The sequence below is a fragment of the Labeo rohita genome, chromosome 5 (genome assembly GCF_022985175.1).
Source record: "Labeo rohita strain BAU-BD-2019 chromosome 5, IGBB_LRoh.1.0, whole genome shotgun sequence".
NCBI lineage: Eukaryota > Metazoa > Chordata > Actinopteri > Cypriniformes > Cyprinidae > Labeo > Labeo rohita.
Window position 1 is genome coordinate 23691767 of NC_066873.1, and position 21959 is coordinate 23713725.

Below are 21959 nucleotides of genomic sequence, written 5' to 3' on the forward strand. Positions count from 1 at the left end.
TTCCCATCCCCTAGGTAAAAATCCTGATTTTTGTGCTAACCTTCATGCACCCTTCAGTCCTCTACAGAAGCTAAATGAAGAGTAATCGAAAATAAACAAATTACTCTCTGTGACCTGTTGATTATAAGGAGTGCAGAGGTGACCTAATTAAGACTGATAATGAGCAATACACCCATAGCGTTTACTGGCCCACTCTTCAAAAACTCACCAATCACATCATTGCTCAAAGGACTCATGTTAGCAACTCTCCCCATGTTACCTTGCAGTGACCTTGGTGGTCGATCCCTGTTTATGTTTGCTTGCAATCACACCTGCCAAAAGGGCATCTTGATGGCCTGTCCACGTGCAAGTTATTCTGCACCATTGATAAATCAATCTAGCACTGAACAGCTAAGCCACTCTATCCACATTATTTTTAACCTAAGAGCAGACTTGGCCATTTGTAACTTGAATGTGCAAAGCTTCCACTGTCAGCCGCCTCCAGTTATTTTAGCTCTACAAAAACACTCTCGCACATTCATAAAAAATAGCTTACTTTCATAATGAAAAAATAAGTGGGTAGGCCACTGCCTGACACTTGTAGTAAAAAATGATTGAGGGAGAATTTGTGGATTAAAAAACTCTTTGTATGTCAAATTGAATAACTCATATGTTTAAAATGTTTAAAAAACACATAAAACGGCAAGTGCAGCTTTCTGTCCTGTGGTGACATGAAGTTTGGGTGGGCTATATAAAAAGGCTCCTTTTTAATAGCACTTAGGCTCATGTTACGTGCTCTAACTTGTAGATCATTTTGATTTTATGGGGTTTATATACGTGGCCTTTTATGAGTGTGTGTGTGTGTGTTGTTGATGGGTGTATGTGGTAGTCTTCGCCTCAAGATCCTTTTCTGAATGTCAGAACATCTTTACTGTCTCTATCTATCATCTCTCTCTAACTTGATCTCTCTCCCGCTCTGTCTTTATCATTCACATGAGTCATGTAAGAGCTGTAATGTCTGGTTCTGCTGCTCAAGTACAGCTGGGATGAGACTGTAACTTTCCCTCTGCTGGTAAATATTTGATGCTGTTTGCTGTTGTATGACAGTCTGAACACACTTTTATCCCACTGTGGTTCTTGTTCTAGAGAATAAATCTTTCTGGTGTTTGCATTCTGGGGAAAACAGGTTTTTTTAGGTTGTTAATGTATGTGGTAGAAAGGTATTGTGTTAATACCTCACACACAGACTTCAGGAAAACATCTCAAGAGCACGCTGGCAGACACGAGGGAAATTCATGAGAGGTCTAGTATACTTACAGCACTGAGCATGTGAAGCTGAAGTGACAGTGTGTTAAGCGCTTGTGTGTGTTTGCATGACTGTGCGTTTTTTTCTAGGAGTTGGAGCGCAGCAGATTAGCTGTGAGCACTTAGGTCTGCTTTCCTCCTCTGATGTGATTCTTTCTGATTCCCTTTTCTTCTCCTTTCTTCCTTCATCTCTCTCTCTCTCTCTCTCTCTCTCTCTCTCTCTATGGTGTATCTCCTCTCCTCAGATCACTTAGAAAGAAATTCTTTTTGATCTTTAACATTTGTGCTTTCAAAGGCATTTTGTATCTAAATGTGGGAAAGACGGCATTCTGTGTGTGTGTGTGTGTGTGTGTGTAAGAGAGAAAGAGAGAGAGACTCCTCTGTGCAAGTATAAATACTGATTGACTTCAATATATTGATTTTTTCATTTTACTGTGGTTCTCATTGCATTGATGTATTCATTAATGGATTTTCAAGTCAATTCCATTACAGTTAAAGCTAAATATTATCATTTTCATTGTATTCACACATAAGTGAAACTCCACATTTAACAATTTTGGTTTAATTATATGGAATATCATTAATGAACAGTGTTATGTTATTGTTGTTGTTGTCATTTAATATTCATTTGTACCCCATTCATTACATTGATGATATTCAGTTTAAAAAAAAAAAAGCAGTAATGATTCTCTCTTTGGTCACGTGACTTTATTTGCTGCTCTCCTCCACCACCAATAACTTATATACCTTATATATAATTAAATCTTAAGTTCTTTTTATAATCATCTTATTAATCACCGTTCTATGTTGTCTTTAATGTCAAATACGTACATTTCCCCAGTTACTTTAATCAATGTTTTAAACTGGTGTCAATAACAATAGACTGTTTAAAATTGTATCTAAATTACACATGTAAAAAATGGAGCTCATAAGGCTGCAATTGTATAACAAAAAGCATCATTGTATATTATTGCACTTTATATTGTAATAATGATTATTAATACAGTAAACAATATAAAACTTTGTTGTTTTGTTTTGGGCACGTCACATTATGGCTTCACAGACAAACATGTCGGTCCATGACATTAGTCTATTCTAGCACAAGTTACATCATATCAGCACTGTGTTGTTTACAATGAGGGACTTCACGAGTGTGCACACTCAACAACAGCTCTAGCGTTTTCAACGATGACTAATCTAAGCGCCTCTGACTGGCACGCTTTCAGCGTTGACTAATCTAAGCGCTTCTGATTGGCCAACGCATTTTTAAGTTCAACAGAAACGCATTTGATTGGTTATAACACTGCACAAAACAGCACGTAAAAGCAATGTGATGCAGTGTGAGGGAATCTAAATGTAATTTTGCGAATTGACACTTTTCATTCATTTTCGCATTTCATTTTAATTGCGACAGCCGTAATACATTGTTTAATTGTGCTTGGGTATTGTTTGCCGCTTGGTCTCGACTTTATGGGCATTTTAGTTCATTTTCATGGCATGTTTGCCACAAGTCCTTGCTAACTTTTGAACTTGCTAACCAGTATCATGACTAGTCACAGGTGCCACTGTTTTCCTGTAATTCTGTTCAGTTCATTTCCTCCATTGTGTTTTAATCTCCTTTAATGCTCTCACCATCTCTCTCTTTCTGTCTCTCTTCTCTTTGTTCCTCTCTCTGTTTGCCCTCCAAATCCATGAACTGTCTCTCATAATGTCATCCTCACTTAGATAACATGATTTGAGGATTAGGATTAGGATTATAATAATATAACAATGAAACATTACAGGGAAAATCAATTTAGAAATATTCCTGCCTACCTATTGATGATTCCCTATAACACTTTCTTATAATTATATTATTATTATTATTATTATTATTCAAATTAATTGTCACTTTTCACTGCTTGCACTTTATGCACTGGTTCATAATATGTTGTTGTTGTTGTTTTTTTTTAATAATTAAAGCGAGTTTATATCAGACAGGAAACAACCAAGCAAACTGATGTCCACATCTCAAATGCTCCTTCTGCTTACTGTTGTTTTACTGATTTGCAGTAACAGACCAAAATAGATTTTGCTTCACTGTCAAAGGTCAGCAGGATCAAAGGTCAGAGAGGTTCATGTTATGCTGTGCATCTTTAATTTTCACTTGTTTAGCAGCCAAACACACATGCCGCTCCACTCTCTATTTTTCATTTTCAGCAGCACACATTCTGCCGTTGCCTTTCACTTTCCCTCTCTCTCTCTCTCGCTCAGTAGGAGTTAATTTTTAATGCTGAGTCATTTGGTGTGTACAGGAGGGTGTGATTGCAGTATCGCTGTTGTAGTGTAAATAATAGATGTTTCTGGTATTATTGAAACTCTAAGTGTTCTTCAGCACAACTTGGTGTTCACAGCAGCATGCATTTCTTAGTAAGGACATGAGTCACCAAAAAAAAAAAAAACTGATGGCAGTGTTGACACAAAGTTGCTTGTTGGCTGATTCTATACTACGAAAACAGCTTGAAATTAATTTAACAACTTAAGGTTTTCTTCACTGACTAGACACATTGCAGAGTTTACAAGTGAGATCCATTGAGTGTATTTTACAACTATAAACAGTTTTTTAAAGTAGAGTTTTGTAAGAATAATTGTGTGTATGTGTGTTTGGATCAGTTTTTGCTTACATTGAGGGGACCGAAGAATGAAAACAGCTCAATAAACACAACAAATAATTTCTAAATAAAAGTAATAAAAGTGCAGAAAGGTTCATGTAAGGGTTAGATAAGGGGAGGGAAAAGAAAACCTGTCTGACTCAATAACAACAACAGAAAGTCAATGGAAAGTCCCTACTATAACAGAAAAGAAAAACAAGTGTCATAATGTGACCAATGCACTTATGTTTTTGTGGAAATCTCTAATGATCAGATGTGCTAGATGACATGAGAAAAAAAAAAGGTACAGTCATGTTTTTTGTATTTGTGTGTGTTACGTAATTTGAAGAGCTATATTTGTCTTTCAAAAATTCAGAGAATTTCATTAGAATTCTGATAATGGCTTGCAATCATCCACAAGTAAAAACTATAAATATGATAGAAGACCTATTCCCAAACATTTATTTAACAGTATTAATAATTTAAAATTGAAATAATTGTGAAGACGGCACTCATCCTGAATAAAACATAGTTGCAGTGCAGGATCATTTGTATTCCATATGAAGAGAGATGCCAGCAGCACAGACAATAGGAGCTATACTTAGCTTCTGTAACAGCTCTGACTCATTCTACATTATTTAGCAACCATTACATTGTCTTACCTACACTCATTTTCTTTTCATTTCTAATGTCTTCAATTAGCAGCTTCTCTCTTTGCTGATAATGTTTTAAGCAAGATCTGGGATTAATTTGGCTATTCATGGCACACACTAGGTTTCTAACCAAAAAATGTATGCAAATACTGAATGAAGAAATCCTGAATGTAAATTTTTGTATATGCATAAACTCCCAAAATGCACGGTTCTATACTGAGTTGGGTTTTTCCATATCAAAAATCACATTAAATTCATAATTAAATTCTGAGGCTTCTTCAAGTAATGCTGCACATTCTCTTTAGTTACATTTTCAGAAATTAATTTAAAAATGTCAACCATTTGAATAGGTAGTGTCAGCCTATTTAGTGTGTGAATGCTTTTCCAATTGGGTCAAGGTAAAACCCACACACACACACCCATTCTTGCATATGTGGTTTATGGAGACTCTCCTTAGGCATAATGGTTTTTATACTGTACAAACTGTATTTTCTATCGCCCTCCCCACAGGAATCCACTGGCAAATTAAAAAAAAACGCCATTTAGTGAGTTTTTTTTTTAAGCCTTTTTGTGTATAGGGACATAGGATGCGTCCTCATAAACCATGTTGTAGTACCCATGTCATTATACATATTTATGTCCTCATAAACCATATATACAAGAACACACTTTCTCTCAGTCATTCAGAGAACATCTGTGCATCTATGATCCAGTGCTGTGTATTGGTTTGATAGAGTCTGTGATTTATGTTTTCACCGCCTTCATCCCTGCAGTGATTGCATTCTGGACAAAACCCCTTCAGCATAGAATGCCCACTTAGATGGGAATACACATATGTGCACACACATGCACAGAATCAAGTGACCAAGAAATCGTTATGCCATTATATTTCATTTATTTCTTTAATAGTTTAATCATTTATTTTTATGACATAAATTTATTTATAATTTATATATATCTTTTTTATATATTATTGCTGCATTGGAGCCTTACTCAGTATAGACTCTCTCTGCCATTCCCATAGAGCTATAGATCTCCTCCCGCATGCTTCAGAATACACCTCAAAAATACTGGGTGCAAAAAAGAAACAGTCTGTTTCTATACACAGCTCGTAACACTATCTAGCCATTCTAATGATGCATCGTAACATGCCTTTGTCTGGAAATGCCCATAGTATAAAATCACTATTTTTCCTGTCCATTACAGAACAAATGCAGATAAACAACACAATTTAGTTTTTTTTTTTTCTTTTTGGCGATCAATGTGTAATTCTTTTTAAATAATGGCAAAGCTACACTTCAATGTGTGAAATACATGGATGCCGCAATATCGATATTCTAAGATATGTACAGTAATGAACATGGGGGTTGGTGAAAGGAGTTTCGGGATTTGGACCGGGTACTGTAGTGTGTCAATGTTGATTTTTTGCACAAGGATGGAGTCTCTTATGGCCCTCCGGCGAACGTGGGGGTGGCTTATCAGAAGATGAATGTTCGTTTTCTCTTCTTGCCTTGTATACTTAATAGCTATATCTATAAAACTATGCAGAAAGAGACAGAGAAAATGAAAGAAAGCAAGTGGGGGAGAGGCGTAGAGGAGTCTGTGCTGAGGTACAGTTTATATACTCTTTTGTTTGTCCTCCTTTTTTCTCTTTCGGGTTGTTCGAAACGTGAGGGATGTCTCAGCATTGACCCTGGAGAACATTTTTCATATTTTACAATGCTTCTGAGTCACATGCTGAGCCGCCCTCTAGCTTTAGCCCTCCATCTTTCTATCTCTTTTGACATCAGGCAACTCGAATCAGTTTTGTTTCTTAAATTTCTCTTTTTCTGTTGGAAGACTTTTGTTGTTAAGCGGGGCTCAGGGATGTCAGTGTGTGTGTGTGTGTGTGAGTGTGTGTGGTGTAAACTGTTTGTCTTGTAAGTATGAGTCCCGCTCTGTTCCCCAGTGCTCGTCGTTAATGTCTGAAAAAGCAGTTTTATTCTCTGTAAAGTTTAGAAAGCCAAATCTGATTTAGTCCAGTCCTTTTGCTTTTTTGTTTTCACCCTACTCCTCTCTCACCCTGTCCAAACAATGCATAAAATTTGCAGTGTCAAGTCTGCAGCACAGGGTGTGGCCGTCGCCTCATCAGCCACTCCCAACCTCGTCTAAGCCCCTCCCCTATTCGCTGTCAGACATAGGCTGATTCGCTAGACTGGGTGCGGCCCAGGTTGGGCACAGAGGAAAGGTGGGACACATCCTTTTTCCGGATCTCGCAAATGGACTTCCTGCGAGCCTGGACGCCACGGATGGCCGTCTTAATCTTCCGCCAGCCCAGATGGTTGAGCTCAGCCAAATTTAGCACCACGCAGATCCCGCTAACTGCGAACATGAACACCAGGAAAACTGTCTTCTCGGTGGGGCGCGACACGTAGCATTCGACCTCCTTCACACAAGGGTAGCGGTCACACTCAAACATGGCCGGAACATTGAATCCGTACAGGAAGTACTGGCCGGCAAGAAAGCCGATTTCCAGAACATTCCGGAACACCACTTGTATGACGTAGAAACGAGAGATGCCCTCCTGCCGACGGATCTTGGCGCTTTTGGAGTACGTGACCCCCTGCGGAATGTTGGGAATGTCTTTCAAATCCAGACAGTCGCGGTCGTCTTTGCTTTCCGGATGCACTAGGATACCGTTGATGTTGCGGAGCTTGCGGCTCGGCCCGTGTCCGTGGTCAATGTACGGGCCGTGCAGGAGGGTGTAGCTGCGATCTTTGTACTTGGCAGACTGGTGCACTGAGTAAGTGATAAAACAGAGGCTGGGCGTACACACCAGGATGATCTGGAAAACCCAGTAACGGATATGGGAGATGGGGAAGGCTTTATCGTAGCAGGCCTGGTTGCAACCTGGTTGCAGTGTGTTACATATGAACATTATCTGTTCGTCCTCGTACACCTTCTCTCCCACTATACCCACGATCAGGATCCGGAATATCACCACCACTGTCAGCAGGATCCTTTGGGGGAGAGAAAAGAAGAGACAGAGAGAAGCAGAGGAAGGCAGTGGTAGAGACAGGATTGAAGAGGGGAAGGAAGAAAAAGCGAGAGGAAAAAAGGATTAGAGTTCATTTTCCATTCAACAGCACAGTGTTAAATTGCTTTTCTAACTCCCTCTCACAAATGCAGACACACGTGCACAAAACACATGACAAAATAGTAATTACTTTATGACACAGAGGTTAGCAGGCATTTAGCATTTCTCATTTTAAGCTTACATTTGAAATAGTTTGAAGGATAAAACATGTTTCCATTTCAGCTATTATATATAAATATAATAATTCTAGTAAACCATTCCTATTTTTCCTACATTACTCATTTGTCCTCTGTTTTTCACTGTGACCAGCTGAATGCTGGTTGAACCAATTATAACGGGGTTATCCATTTGTATGACTAATAGCAACCTGTTTGAAAAAGAATCGTTAGGTGTGTTCGACTTTACCGTGATGCTGCACAGACCACTGTTTTTATGCCAGTAAAAATTATTTTAATGTAATCTTCATGTTATATTTTTATAATAAAACTGATAAAAATATAGATCAATTTGGTATGGTATTAGATGTTATTTAAGTAGTCTAGGCACTGATGAAGCTGAAAAAAAGTTGTAAACATCTGAATGTCTATAAATAAATATTAAAATATGATATCTTTATTTAAAAAAGAAACGATACTGTAAATTTGAACCTAAGACCATAGGCGAACCATTAAGTAATTTATTTAACAATTGGTTCAAACGATTGATTAATTTAGTTTGCAAAATCGAGCAAAACAGACAATACACACTTAAAAACAAAGGTTTATTTGTATCAGTCATTCTATGAAAAACCTTGAACATCCATGGAGCCTTTCAAATGCAGAAAAGGTTCTTTGTAGATTTTTAAAATGGTTCTTTGAGGAACTGTTCACTTTGGGGAGCCAAAAATGGTTCTTCTATGGAATGTCTGCAAATACACCCTTTTGGAACCTTTATTTTTGAGTGTATTGTGTCTAAAATGTTAACAATCTTAACCATTTATTGCAGAAGATCTGGGTTAGTAACAAAAAGTTGCTTGGCAATGCTTGAAATATAACTAGTATGTGCCCTTAAGCACAGCACTGAACCACAGGTTTCTCTACGGAGACTTAATATAGTGCATTCTTAATATTGAATGTTGAAATATAATGTTTTTATTAAAAAAATAAATAAATAAATGATATTCTAAATTTCAAACTGAAACCATAGGTGAATCATTCAGTCATTTATTCAAAGATTTGTTCAAACGACTAATTTATTCAGAGGTGAAGCCTGTTTTTTGAATGGGTCACTGAAACATTGGCTTGATTCATTCAAAACTGAGGATTCATTCAGTACTGAAACACCACAATGTGCTGCTTGGAGACTCACAACAGTTTTGTTGTGGCTTAGTTTGGAACTGTTTTTGTTTTCAAATATAGCAAAACAGACAATATTGTGTCTGAAATGTTAACAATATTAACTATATTTTGGACTGTTGTATAAAATCAGTTTCACAATTGCAATTGTGATATTTGGGGAAAAAACAGTGTTCTTGCATGTGTAATATTGCTAAAGTATATCATATGATATAAGACAAAGGCCCATATAGAATAGTTTTTGCCCTCAAATCTGTTATTTTGGGGCATTTCCACCTTATTTTTCCTGTAAGAGCGGGTGCGGCCATTTGTAAATTTTATGGGTCTGGTTTCCAATCTCATCCGCATCCAGCTATTTTTAGCTGTACAAAACTACTCAATTATGAACACACTGGTTTGTAGTGCAGTTTTACTGTTCTTGGTGCGTTGTTATTTTTCTTGCTATTTCCCTATAGCTGCTAATGAACTGGAAGTCTCACCCATAGGCGTACTTCCACATTGAAGTATAAAGTGGATAGTCAGTCATCATCCTGCATCCTGCATCACTGTAAGATGAGGTAGCAAGGTAAGATGACATACAGGGCTTGGCTAGGTGTGTTAAATGCTATAATTTTAACATGTGTTTGTTTGTTTGTTTTTTCCAAATTAAAGTGTTAACTCAATAGCCCTACTGGTTATTTGACAAATATTGCATTTAATCCATTTCATCTACGCTAAAGAAAGCAAATACCATGAGTCACAATGGGAAGCAGAAAATATCTGACTTGACAGCTCCTTTTTCAGCTCAATGTGACAAATCTTGCCGATCTGCAAGGTCAGCCACAGTTGAAGTCAAAAACGCCTAATATTTTGGATAATGCACAGAGTCCTGGATATGACATGCTGGGGATAAATAAAAGATATCATGGCCCCAAATTAAGAATTCATTTACACAACATAATTAATTCATTCCTTTGTTGGACACGTTGTACTACTCTGCTCCTTTGTTTTAATTTGGGTAAACTGAGGCAATGATTTAACTAAAACAAGGGACAGACTTAATACATTGTTGGCCACAATGAATCTAAATTGAGGGGACAAATTCGTAATTGAGATTTTATTTTTAATATTTTCTGCAAGTCATGTGTCTCTGTATTAATGCTAGTGGTGCTGAATTTACAAACTTCATCTTTATTGATGAAATATTGAAAATATCTTTATAGGCCATTCAGGAACACCTTTCATGTTTTAACATTGATTCACGTGCGGGTATGTGTGCAGGCATATGTTCCCTGCTGATGATAACTGGGGCATACTGCATCAAGGCCATTAGAGTTTATGTTGGGACGACTGTCTGTGTATGTTATGTGTATCCCCATCTCTGCTCTCTTATCAGCTCTTTGCAAGATAAAATCTCTTCTCAGTGAAAAAATAAATGAGGAAACATACACAGAGAAATCCAGACTCAAGCACAGACACATCCGATGATAGTGACAGATAACAGAGTGCAGATAATAATGATCCCACAATCACATATGCAGCATACTAATATGACATACAATGTGAGCGTCCTGATGAGAAGTAAAACACCTTGAAGCTTTACGCATGGGACTCACGTGAGTGTGCCATTTAGAGCGAAACATCTCCACCCTTCTGCCTCACACACACTCATCTGAACAGATGCAGCCTGAGCACACAGATCTTCCTCAGTCTGTCTAGCTCTCTTCCTCACACACAGATCCACACACACTCTTGTGCTGAGACCGTCCTTCACTCACAATAACCTTGCTCTAGAACCAGCCATGACGTTATTTCATTGCAGGCTGTCTTGATGCATGAGCACATACATTTTCTCTCTTACACACATACACACACACACATAGTGTGAGCTATATAGTACATATACAGTAGTTTTCATTTATATTACATGAAACTTGCAATCATAAAGTACTTAATTTAGGCTCTGTTGACCGTGTTAATGTACTAACTCTGCAACAATGGCATTCTCTGTTCATCCTTAAAGAATGATTCATATAGCCCTCAGTGCAAGTCCCTCAGCTTATTTTTAGCATATTGGGTGGTGTAGCTTAGTAGCAGAAGATCTGGGTTGGTAACGAAAAGGTTGCAAGGGGCGATGCTTGAAATATAACTAGTATGTGCCCTTGAGCTCAGCTCTTATCCCCAGGTTTCTCTATGGAAACTGTCCTTGTAACTTAACATAGCGCTGTTCTGCAGTAAACTTGCATACATTTGTAGGCTGTGTGGTGATAAATAATGAAACAATTATTCTATTCTATATTTTACATTGTTGTGATTCAGTTACTAAGATGTACAAGATATATACACTAAAATGTATATAAATGTTTAGGGTTGGGAAGAATTTGAAATATGTTTGAAAAGTTTTTTAGGCTCACCAAGGTTCATTTGTTTTATTAAAACATCTCAGTTCATCTAAAAATTAAAATTCTGTCATTAGTTACTCACCCTCATGTCGTTCCAAACTCATAAGACCTTCATTCATCTTCGGAACACAAATTAAGATGTTTTTTGATGAAATCTGAGAGCTTTCTGACTCTGCATAGACATAGAAAGCAACACAACTACCACGTTTAAGCCCAGAAAGGTCATAAGGATGACGTTAAAATAGTCCATGTGACATCAGTGGTTCAACCGTAATTGCGCATATGTTGTGGTATTCTCGATAATGGCAGTGGACTGTTCCAGTAGAGAAGAAATTGTTGAATAAAGTCTTTATTTTAGTTTTCTTTGCACACAAAAATTTTCTTGTAGCTTCATAAAATTACAGTTGAACCACTGATGTCACATGGGCTATATTAAAACTGTCCTTACTTCCTTTCTGGGCCTTGAACGTGTCAGTTGCATTGCTGTCTATGCAGGGTCAGAAAGCTCTCGGATTTCAAATATATCTTAACTTGTGTTCTGAAGATGAACGAAGGTCCTACAGGTTTGGAACGACATGAGGGTGAGTAATTCATTACAGAATTTTCATTTTTGAGTGAACTATTCCTTTAAAAACAGTAAAATATAGTGAAATATTATTACTAATGAAAAGTAACTGTTTTATATTTTCATATTTTTTAAATGAAATTATTCCTGTGAGGCAAAGCTGAATTTTCAGCAGCTTCAGTATTCAGTATCTTTCAGAAATCATCATAATATGCTGATTTGCTCCTGAAGAAAGATTTCTTATTATTTCACTTGTTAAATGTTGAGCTGCTCAGTATTTTTGTTCAAAATGCAATAATCTTTTTTGGGATTCTTCAATGAAGAGAATGTTCAAAAGAACAGTATTTATTTGAAATACAAATGTTTAGTAACATCATAAATGTCTCCACTGCCCCTTTGATCAGTTTAATGCACTCTTGCTGAATCAAAGTATTCTTTAAAAACACACACACACACACAAAACACAAAAACACAGGACCCCAACCAGTAGTGTATATTACAAGATAGAGAGTAATGAAGACAAACTGCTTTTGCTTTCTATCAACAGTAAAGAGTCTCAATCACAAGTTCCCCCGCCCAGACTTAATTAAGTAGAGAAAATTAAAGTCAGTGAGTTGAAATAATGAAGGCATTCCTGATGAATTTTCAGAATGACTTTAGCAGCTGTTAATACAATATTAATGCAATAATGGGCAGTCAATCCAAAAAAAAAAAAATTGGCCAGTTTGATATTTGTTCATATTTGTATATTCTGAAAGTTAATTTGATGAAAGAGTAACTTAATGACATTGTTCTCAATTCTTCAAGGGATGCATAGTTTATTGTCTCAAAAAAAAAAAAAAAAAAAAAAAAAAAAAAAACAATTTAAATACACAGCCATGTACTTTTTTTCTTTTATATTTCTTTGTTTTCAAATCAAGGCTCATAATGTTGTGATTCATTCCGGAGCTGGTTGATTTGGTTCCTGACATAGAGTTCTTCACTAATGAAAGAATTTCTTGAAATTGCTACAGAGAAAATAAATGTGAAGAGAATAATGGGAAATAATTTGTGCTGTGAATCAGAGACGCTAATGTTAGCTCAGTGCTGTCTAGCACTGGTTTTAATGGACATATGGTGAACATTTGCGCTGCGCTAAGTAGGACAGTTATGACTCTTGATCAAACTCAACGGCACTTTACTGTAGTATAACAGCAAGAGATGTTTCTCGTTCAAGCGGCAGACGGTGTAACCTTTATATAACGCTTAATAATAATTACCGTAGGATACGGAAAAAACTAACGCAAGCTCTTTAGCGCTGTATCAATGGCCAAAGGCCCTGGTGGGTCTTTAAATTAGCAGCACATCCCCCACTCCCTGCTGCCGTTACTATAGCAACCACATAGTGAACCACTCAGCACTCTGCACTGTACCAGTGAGAGAGTGAGAGAGAGAGAGAGAGAGAGAGAGAGAGAGAATGCAATAAGGAGGCAGGGAGGGAGGAATGATTGATGGAATATTGGGAAAGAGAGGAAAGAGTAGAGCCTGGAATGAGAGAGAAAGAGAGCAAGTGGGCGTCGCAAGGGCACAGGAAGGAACAAACCTACATACCAAGAGTGTGGAAATGGGGGATGATGAAAAACACATAGGGACTGTGAAAGAGAGACATCTCAAGGTGAACTAAACAGAGAAAGAAAAGGCTTGAAAATGACGAGAAAAAGAAAAGGAAGGAGGCAAGAGGAGACAGACAGATGGGCAGAGACAGACTAGAGGAGCAACGAGTCAAATAGACAGATATGGAGAGACAGATGGAGAGAGACGACTGGGAGCAAGTTACTGAGAAACAGCATATTCAGGAAATAAAACATACTGAATGACTCCTTTTAAAGCACCTGGTGTGAGTGTGTAGTAACATGCATATTGTGTATAACGTGTCAGCTGCAGTGTAATTTACAGTGAATGGGGCATGTGTGATGGTGGGGCTTTGTGTGTGTATGTGTGTGTGTGAGCAAGCAGCTGGAAATGTGTACGGTACACTGACTCTCTCCTTGTTTGGACATTAGACTGTCAAGCTTTCTGTGCTTTGTTGTTTCTAAAGTCACACAAACCTTTAAACAACATTTTTTTAATATGTGTCCACCTTCCACCTTCCAGTCACAAAAAGTAATTTTCTTACTCATTTTCCTGACTCAGACTTTCCTAAATCAAGAAAAAAATTCTGAGAAAAATACATGAAAATTAAAGGAGAAGTTCACTTCCAGAACAAAAAATTTACAGATAATGTACTCACCCCCTTGTCACCCAAGATGTTCATGTCTTTCTTTCTTCAGTCTGAAAGAAATTATGTTTTTTGAGGAAAACATTTCAGCAATGTTCTCCATATTATAGACTGCTATGGTGCCCCGATTTTGAACTTCGAAAATGCAGTTTAAATGCGGCTTCAAACGCAGTTGTAAATGATCCCAGCCGAGGAAGAAGGGTCTTATCTAGCGAAACGATCAGTTGTCTTTATTAAGAAAAAACAATTTAAATGCTTTTTAATCTCAAACGCTCGTCTTATTCTCCCTGAACTCTGTGTATTCTGGTTCAAGACCAGTATTTTGAAAAACTCCAATCTTATTTTCTCCCCCAACTTCAAAAGTCATTTCAAAATCATCCTACATTGCTGCAGAAGTACTGACCAAGTCTTTGCAAAGTGAAATTGTTCTCCATATAATTCAGCGGTGCCCGTAGTTTGAACTTCCAAAATGCAGTTTAAATGCAGCTTCAAAAGGCTCTAAATGATCCCAGCTGAGGAAGAAGGGTCTTATCTAGAAAAATGATCGGTTATTCTCAAAAAAAAATTGAAAATATACATACTTTTTAACCTCAAATGCTCGTCTTGTCTAGCTCTGCGTGAACTCTGTGTATTCTGGTTCAAGACAGTTAGGGTATGTTAGGGTATTGAGGTTAAAAAGTATGTAAATTGTCCATTTAAAAAAAAAAAAAAAATTCTTAGAAAATAATTGATTGTTTTACTAGATAAGACCCTAATTCCTGGGCTGGGATCATTTAGAGCCCTTTGAAGCTGCATGTAAACTGAATTTTGGAAGTTCAAACTCACGAGCACTATAGAAGTCCACTATATGGAGAACATTCCTGAATTTTTTTTTCTCAAAAAAAAAAAAAAAAATTTTATGACTAAAGAAAGAAAAACATGGACATCTTGGATGACAAGAGGATGACATGTATCTGTAAAATTTTGCTCTGTAAGTGAACTTCTACTTTAGGTGAGTTTAAGCTTAAAAGAAGAAAAATATCCACCAATGGAGAAACAAAAAACAAACAAGCAAAAAAAAGTTTTCTTTTTCAGGGTAGGTTTTTTTTTTTCTCAAAGAAATGTTTTTTTTTTTTTTTTTTAAACTGTTATAGATGAGCAGATATTTATACTGGAAAACAAATACTTGTAGATACTTAGTACTCAGAAAATTGCTTTTTTCAGTGTACATGCAAACACCCCTAGTGAAAAAAAAAAAAATTACTAAAATGTATTGTGAATGTAAATACTTTTATTTCATGCTAAGTATACTACAAATACATTTATGTACATTTATACCATGCAATTGTATTTTTGGTATACTAAACTGGTATATAGTCTGCTACATTGGAACTGCTAATATTGTACTGAATGTACTTTAATTGTGCAGAAGTAGTGCTAAAGTCCAACTAAAGATATTTGATTGTGCTGAAGTGGAACTATTGCAAGTATATATTAGTTACACTTAAAATATGCACATAGTATATAAGTGTTTTATTTCCCAAGTATACTTATGCACACACCATCAACACACAATTTTAGTTTGGGTGAAATAACGCTCCAAAAGGTTTTGTATTTATTTTTACCTACCAGAAAGAACAAGGAAAGTTTACTAGAACTAACAGCATCTTCTCGCAGGCTATCAATTATTCATGAACTTTGAGAGCTTTTCTGAGATTTTCAGCTCGCTTGCTCTGTGTCTCTCTCCATCGTCTCTCTTTCTCCACATCAAAACACACTCATTCTTCAAATAAACAATGTCCCCAGTAAAAAAAAAAAAGCGTTTCCTTGCTATGTATTTATAGCTGACCATCTCATCTCATTTTATACAGCTGACCTGACCTGTGTCCCAGTGCCACCTGATACGTCAAATATGAAGAACCAATGCTTTTTCTCTTTACACTCTTAAAAATAAAGGTTCTTTATCGGCATCGATGGTTCCACAAAGAACCTTAAACATCCATGGAACCTTTCAAATGCACAAAATGTTCTTTAAAGTGGAAAAATGTTTTAAAAAGAAAGCTTATTCTAATGACTTATGACTTATGAATTAATTCTTCAAATGAGGGCGTCCTCAAATGTCCTCAAAGGGAGGTTTTATCATATTTAAATAACTGCTGTAGACACACTTGTCTCCAAAGGACAGCTAAATAAACCCCAAAACACACACGCACACGCACACACACACACTTATTCAAACATGGAAAACGAGGACACCGGGACAGATATGTGTTTGCAAATGACTATCACTCTAGAGATTTACCTCACATGCTCTCTTTCTCTTCCACTAACTCGCTTTCTCCTTCTGTATGTCTCCTCTGCGTCTCTTCTGTGTCAATAAAGACTTCCTACTTCAAACAAGATATAACTAGTAATGCCCTACATCCTAAGCGAAAATGAAAGAAGACAAGTAAGGGAAAAAAAAATTCTCCAGAGACAAAAGCAACTAAATAGATGAAAGGATGAGAAAATGAGGCGTAATGTTAGTTGTATGCGTGCACCATGACTTCAGAAAAACAATTTGTACATAGACTTTATCAAAGCATGCTCATCTACACACTCACGATGTCTGTGTGTGTTTGATATGATAATAAAGAATGAAGATAGTTTTTACTTTTAAATAGTGTTCCTGTAGCCCTATAAGTTATAAATAAATAAATGAAAGTACTCTGATTCCAGAATGGTATTGTATATGTACAAATACAAAAAGTATTTTTAAAGATGGGGTTAGTGATAAATTGCTAAGTAATTAGTATGGTTGTCATAATTAAAGCTGCAGACTTTCTAATCATAACACTGAAACAAGCATTTTCGGAAAAGGTACTTTACAAATACTTGCACTGAATTGAATATGAGGCTTGTTATTTTCACTCTCCCTCATAGTGGTGCAATAAAGATTGAGTGATATATGAGCACATTACTCTCTCTGCTTCCATCTCACAGGTGCCGCTTAATCATCTGCGTTTGTACAGGAGGTGTGTGCATGTGTGTGTGTGGCAAGAGATTATGAAAGAGAGAGAGAGTGATGATTCTTTCTATATTTAATCTGTGAAAGAATATTAGTAGATTTTAATGCGGCTATTGCCGCTGACTACAAAACATAGTGACGTTTCATAGTAATAAAATGAGTAAGTGTGTGTGTGTTTGTGTGTGTTTGTTCTGCTGACCCATATGTTGTCCAGACCAAACAGTAAATGGAGAACGGTGTAGATTACAGTGTTGTGACCAGTGGCAGAAAGAAAATATTGACTAGTTGAAACTGCAACGGATCATCTTTCACCTGTAAGCGTGCACATACAGACGCACATACAAGTGTTTGTGTGTGCTTTTGTTAGGATTCATTTGGAAAAGACAGATCAAACTGCTCTGAACCGTTTAGACGCTCTCCCAGGGAGGACGAGAACAGAGAGTGTGAGAGTGTTTGTGTCAATACTTATAAAGCCTGGGACTGAAAGTGGCTGAGCTGCGGTGTGTGTTTGTCTCTATGTGTGTTCTGAGGGAGGGAGGGATTGCAGCAGCTGATGAATGATAGTAGAGGCTTTATTCATCTGTTCATTCATTTATTCATTCTGTCGCTATGATTCCGGCCTCAAGTGCTTGATCAGACCTCAAAGGGACGGAGAGAAGAATATGCTGATTACCTCACACGCTCACACATACATTTGCAGACACGTGTTTTCAAAAACACAACACTGCCATGCAAATTCCAAAACAGCTCCAGCTTTTGGAAAGTAAGTTATTTTGTTCCCTGAATTCCCTGATAATTTACTCACCCTTATGTTATCCAAGATGTTCATGTCTTTCTTTTTTCAGTTGGAAAGAAATTAACATTTTTGAGGAAAACATTTCAGGATTTTTCTCCATATGTGACCCTGGACCACAAAACCAGTCTTATGTAGCACGGGTATATTTGAAGCAATAGCCAAAAATACATTGTATGGGTCAAAATGATTGATTTTGCTTTTATGCCAAAAATCATTACGATATTAGGTAAAGATCATGTTCCATAAAAATATTTTGTAAATTTCCTACCATAAATATATCAAAACATTTTTGATTAGTAATATGCATTGCTAAGAACTTCTTTTAGACAACGTTAAAGGCAATTTTCTCAGTATTTCGATTTTTTTTTTTTTTTTGCACCCATAGATTCCAGAGGTATATCTTCGACAAATAAATATTGTCCTATCCTAACAAGCCATACATCAGTGGAAAGCTTATTTACTAAGCTTCATGATGTATAAAACTCAATTTTAAAAAAAATGACCCCTGTGACTGGTTTTATGGTCCAGGGTCACATGTAGTGGACTTCAATGGGGATCGACGAGTTGAAGGTCCAAATTGCCGTTTAAATGCAGCTTCAAAGGACTCTATACGATCCCAGCCTAGGAATAATGGTCTTATCCAGTGAAATGATCGGCCGTTTTGTAAAAAAAAAATAAAAATGGATATTCTTTTTAATCACAAAAGCTCATCTTGCACTAGCTTGACCTCACATATTACATAATCACATTGGAAAGGTCACGCATGACATTGGCAGAAGTACTGACCCAGCAGACGTAGAGCTAGTGCAAGATGAGCATTTAAAAAAAAAACGTACATTTTTATTTATTTATTTATTTTAGAAAATGACCGATAGTTTCACTAGGTAAGCCCCTTATTCCTCAGCTGCGATCATGCAGAGCCCTTTAAAGCTGCATCGAAACTGCAATTTGGACCTTCAACCCGCTGATCCCCATTGAATTCCACTATATGGAGAAAAATCCTGAAATGTTTTCCTCAAAAACATCACTAGCTTTGTTTAAAAACAACAGAAGTCAATAGAAAGTTCTGATCATGATAGAATAACAAATCGGTGTGTGCATTTTCTTCATACGTATATAGTGTTACATAATGTATGAAGCAGTTAGCTAACCTCAGACAAACTCACATTAAGGATTCATTAAACAACAGCAGGTCTGCTTCTCATTATGTGTCAGATGTTTTGTGATCGATTGATGTTAAGTGATGGACTGCTGGTTTAAGCAGTGCTGGACTGATGGAAGTATATTACATCATCTAAGATTAAATCAGTATTCCATTACAGGCTGAAGATTCATTAAATGAAAAACACTTAAAGACATCTCGAGAGGCATGTTTGATGAAATATACTGAATATAAGAAAACACAAAATTTGACTCAAGCTATAAAAATCTCCCCCTAAAATAGTTAACTGCAAAATTGTACAGTTAATACATAAAAAAAGTTGATGTGTGTGTAGAAACGAAATACATAAACTTGTAAAAGTGTCCTGCACACACACTTACATGCCCTCTGTGCCACAACCCACACACACAACCTCTCACAGACAGGAGAAGGACGTGCCCTTGATTTGGGGCTACCTGCAGTTAAGGTTAATGTGCACAGCAGAGAGTAGTGCTTACTCAAGTCTGACACACACACAGAAATGTGCACACTATAAGCTCCCAATCTCAACATGCCTTCATGATACACATGGTCAGTGCGGCTGTGTGTGTGTTTAGGTGGTAATGGGAGTGTATTCTTCCCTGATATGCTTCCCAATATGCTTTATATCAACTATTCATTTTCAGCAGCCATATTTATAATCTCTCTATTAATAGTAAATCTCTGGGTCTTGGTCTTTAAAGCCTATAAAGCAGCCTATTGATTACTGACAATTTACTCTGGATCAAAGAGAGGCAGATAGGAATGCATACAGTTCTAAAATGACCAAGAATGTTGTATTTATTGATATAAAAAAATATTTTTAAATTTTAAAAAAAGTCTGGATTGTCTAGACTGGATTTATTTGTTAAAAAATACAGTAAAAGTCTAATATGCGACCCCGGACCACAAAACCAGTCTTAAGTAGCACAGTATATGTGTAGCAATAGCCAGAAATACACTGTATGATTTTCAAATTGTTGTATCTCAGCCAAATATTGTCCTATCCTAACTATACATCAATAGAAAGACATTCAGCATTCAGGTGACGTATAAATCACAATTTAGAAAAAATTACACTTACGACTGATTTTGTGGTCCAGGGTCACATATTGTGAAATATTATTACAGTTTAAAATATCTTTTCTATTTCAGTGTATTTTTAAATGTATTTCATTCCTGTGTTGGCAAAGCTACATTTTCAGCATCATTACTCCAGTCTTAAGTGTCACAGAGTCCTTCAGAAATCATTCTCGTATATCGATTTGCTGCTCAAGAAACATTCATATTATTATCAATGTTGAAAACAGCTGTGCTGCTTAATACTGTTTTTAATACACTACCTTAAGTTAATTTATGTGTTTAAATGTTAAAAAATCTATTAGAATATGTAGAAATTACTATCCACCTAGACTGACCTAATGCATTTACTAATGTGACCAAATTTAAGTTTTATCAGCATATTCTTATTGCACACTCACCACGCACACACGCAAACACAGGAACAGTCCTTTTGTTAGGTGTGTGTGTGTGTGTTGCACTACAGCTCTTACCTGCCGATCATAGTAGAGTGCTGCTGCACCGCAGCCTCCAGCAATCTCTCCAGTATAGTCCACTCGCCCATGATGCCGCGCTTATGGCTCTCACTCCTCCCCTGACCTTCAGCCTGAGCTGTCACGACCTCTGCCCTCGGCAGCTCTTCCAGTGTCCCTCTGTTGACCTTTGGTGGGATTCTTGGGGCTCCTCTTGAAAGCCGCAGCTGTGTGCGTCTGAGCGTGCGTATGTGTCAGGGTAGCGCTCTAGTGCGGAGATGAGCTAGTGTAGCATCTGCAGCAGAAAATCTGATGATGCTGAGGCACAGAGACTTCAACCATACTGCATCTCTCACACACACATTCTGTCCACCTTCACTGTTTTATCTCTCTCTCTCAGGGTGTGGGACACTCTGACAGCTCTTGCATTGTACCCTGTTCTACGAATACACACTCTGTACACCTATCTGACCTTTTCTACCCTTTCCTCCACATGCACACTCAACTCTGGCTCACACACACTCACTCACTTGGTGGTCACTGCAGGCTCTCTTTTTCCATTAGTTGAGCTGAACGCTAAAGGAGCACACATGCAAGAGCACACGGATGATGAAGCGGGTTTCTGAATCTCATAGCAACGCCTGAGCGCACCCTCACACTCACACACGCACATACACACACTATCGGCTGTGCTCCAGTGTGTGGCAGCGGCGGCAGCAGCAGCAGCAGCAGACGAGGATCGTCAAGGTTACGTCCGGTTGAGTGATGAGCCCGTGGTCATGTCTGCGGCAAAGGGCTCAGTCTTCTTCAGACCTCAGCCTCTCTTCTTTCTCTCTTTCTCTCTCTCTTGCGCTCTCTTTCTCCACACCTTCCCCGTTCTTTTCGTCTTTGTACTGCACTGCTGTTGCTGCTGATGATACCTTTCCCTCTGCTCCTCCTCCTCCTCTCTCTCTTTCCCTCTGTCACATGCCGTAAGCATGCCACCCACCCTCCCTCCCTCCCTCCATCCCAGACCTGCTCTCTTCTCTTCTCCCCTCCCCTCTTCTTTCTCTCGTTCTCCTCTGCTCTGCTGACTGTTTTACTTGTGCTGCTGTTCAGGATATGTGTGCTGCAGAAGCGAAACAGGTTTTGACCTTCTGCACTCATTCCTCATTCTGTCCCTCACTACATACGCTTTAATAATGACACATCCTGACTTCAGGACCCTTTTCCCCCTGAATTTTTCCTCTCGGCTTGTGTTTAGTGTCAGGAGGATTATTGGGAAATCGTAATTCTGGACTGCCCA

General features: G+C 37.6%; 1 protein-coding gene across 1 annotated transcript; it reads right to left on the reverse strand.

The window, feature by feature from the left end:
• Positions 1-5206: 5206 nt before the first annotated feature.
• gjd1a (gap junction protein delta 1a) lies at positions 5207-21641 on the reverse strand. The gene is made up of 2 exons (XM_051108948.1): positions 20696-21641; positions 5207-7566 (listed from the first exon to the last, which is right to left on the reverse strand). Exons 1-2 carry the CDS (start codon positions 20764-20766, stop codon positions 6738-6740), a joined length of 900 nt encoding a protein of 299 aa, XP_050964905.1. The 5' UTR covers positions 20767-21641; the 3' UTR covers positions 5207-6737.
• Between the last annotated feature and the right edge of the window lie 318 nt (positions 21642-21959).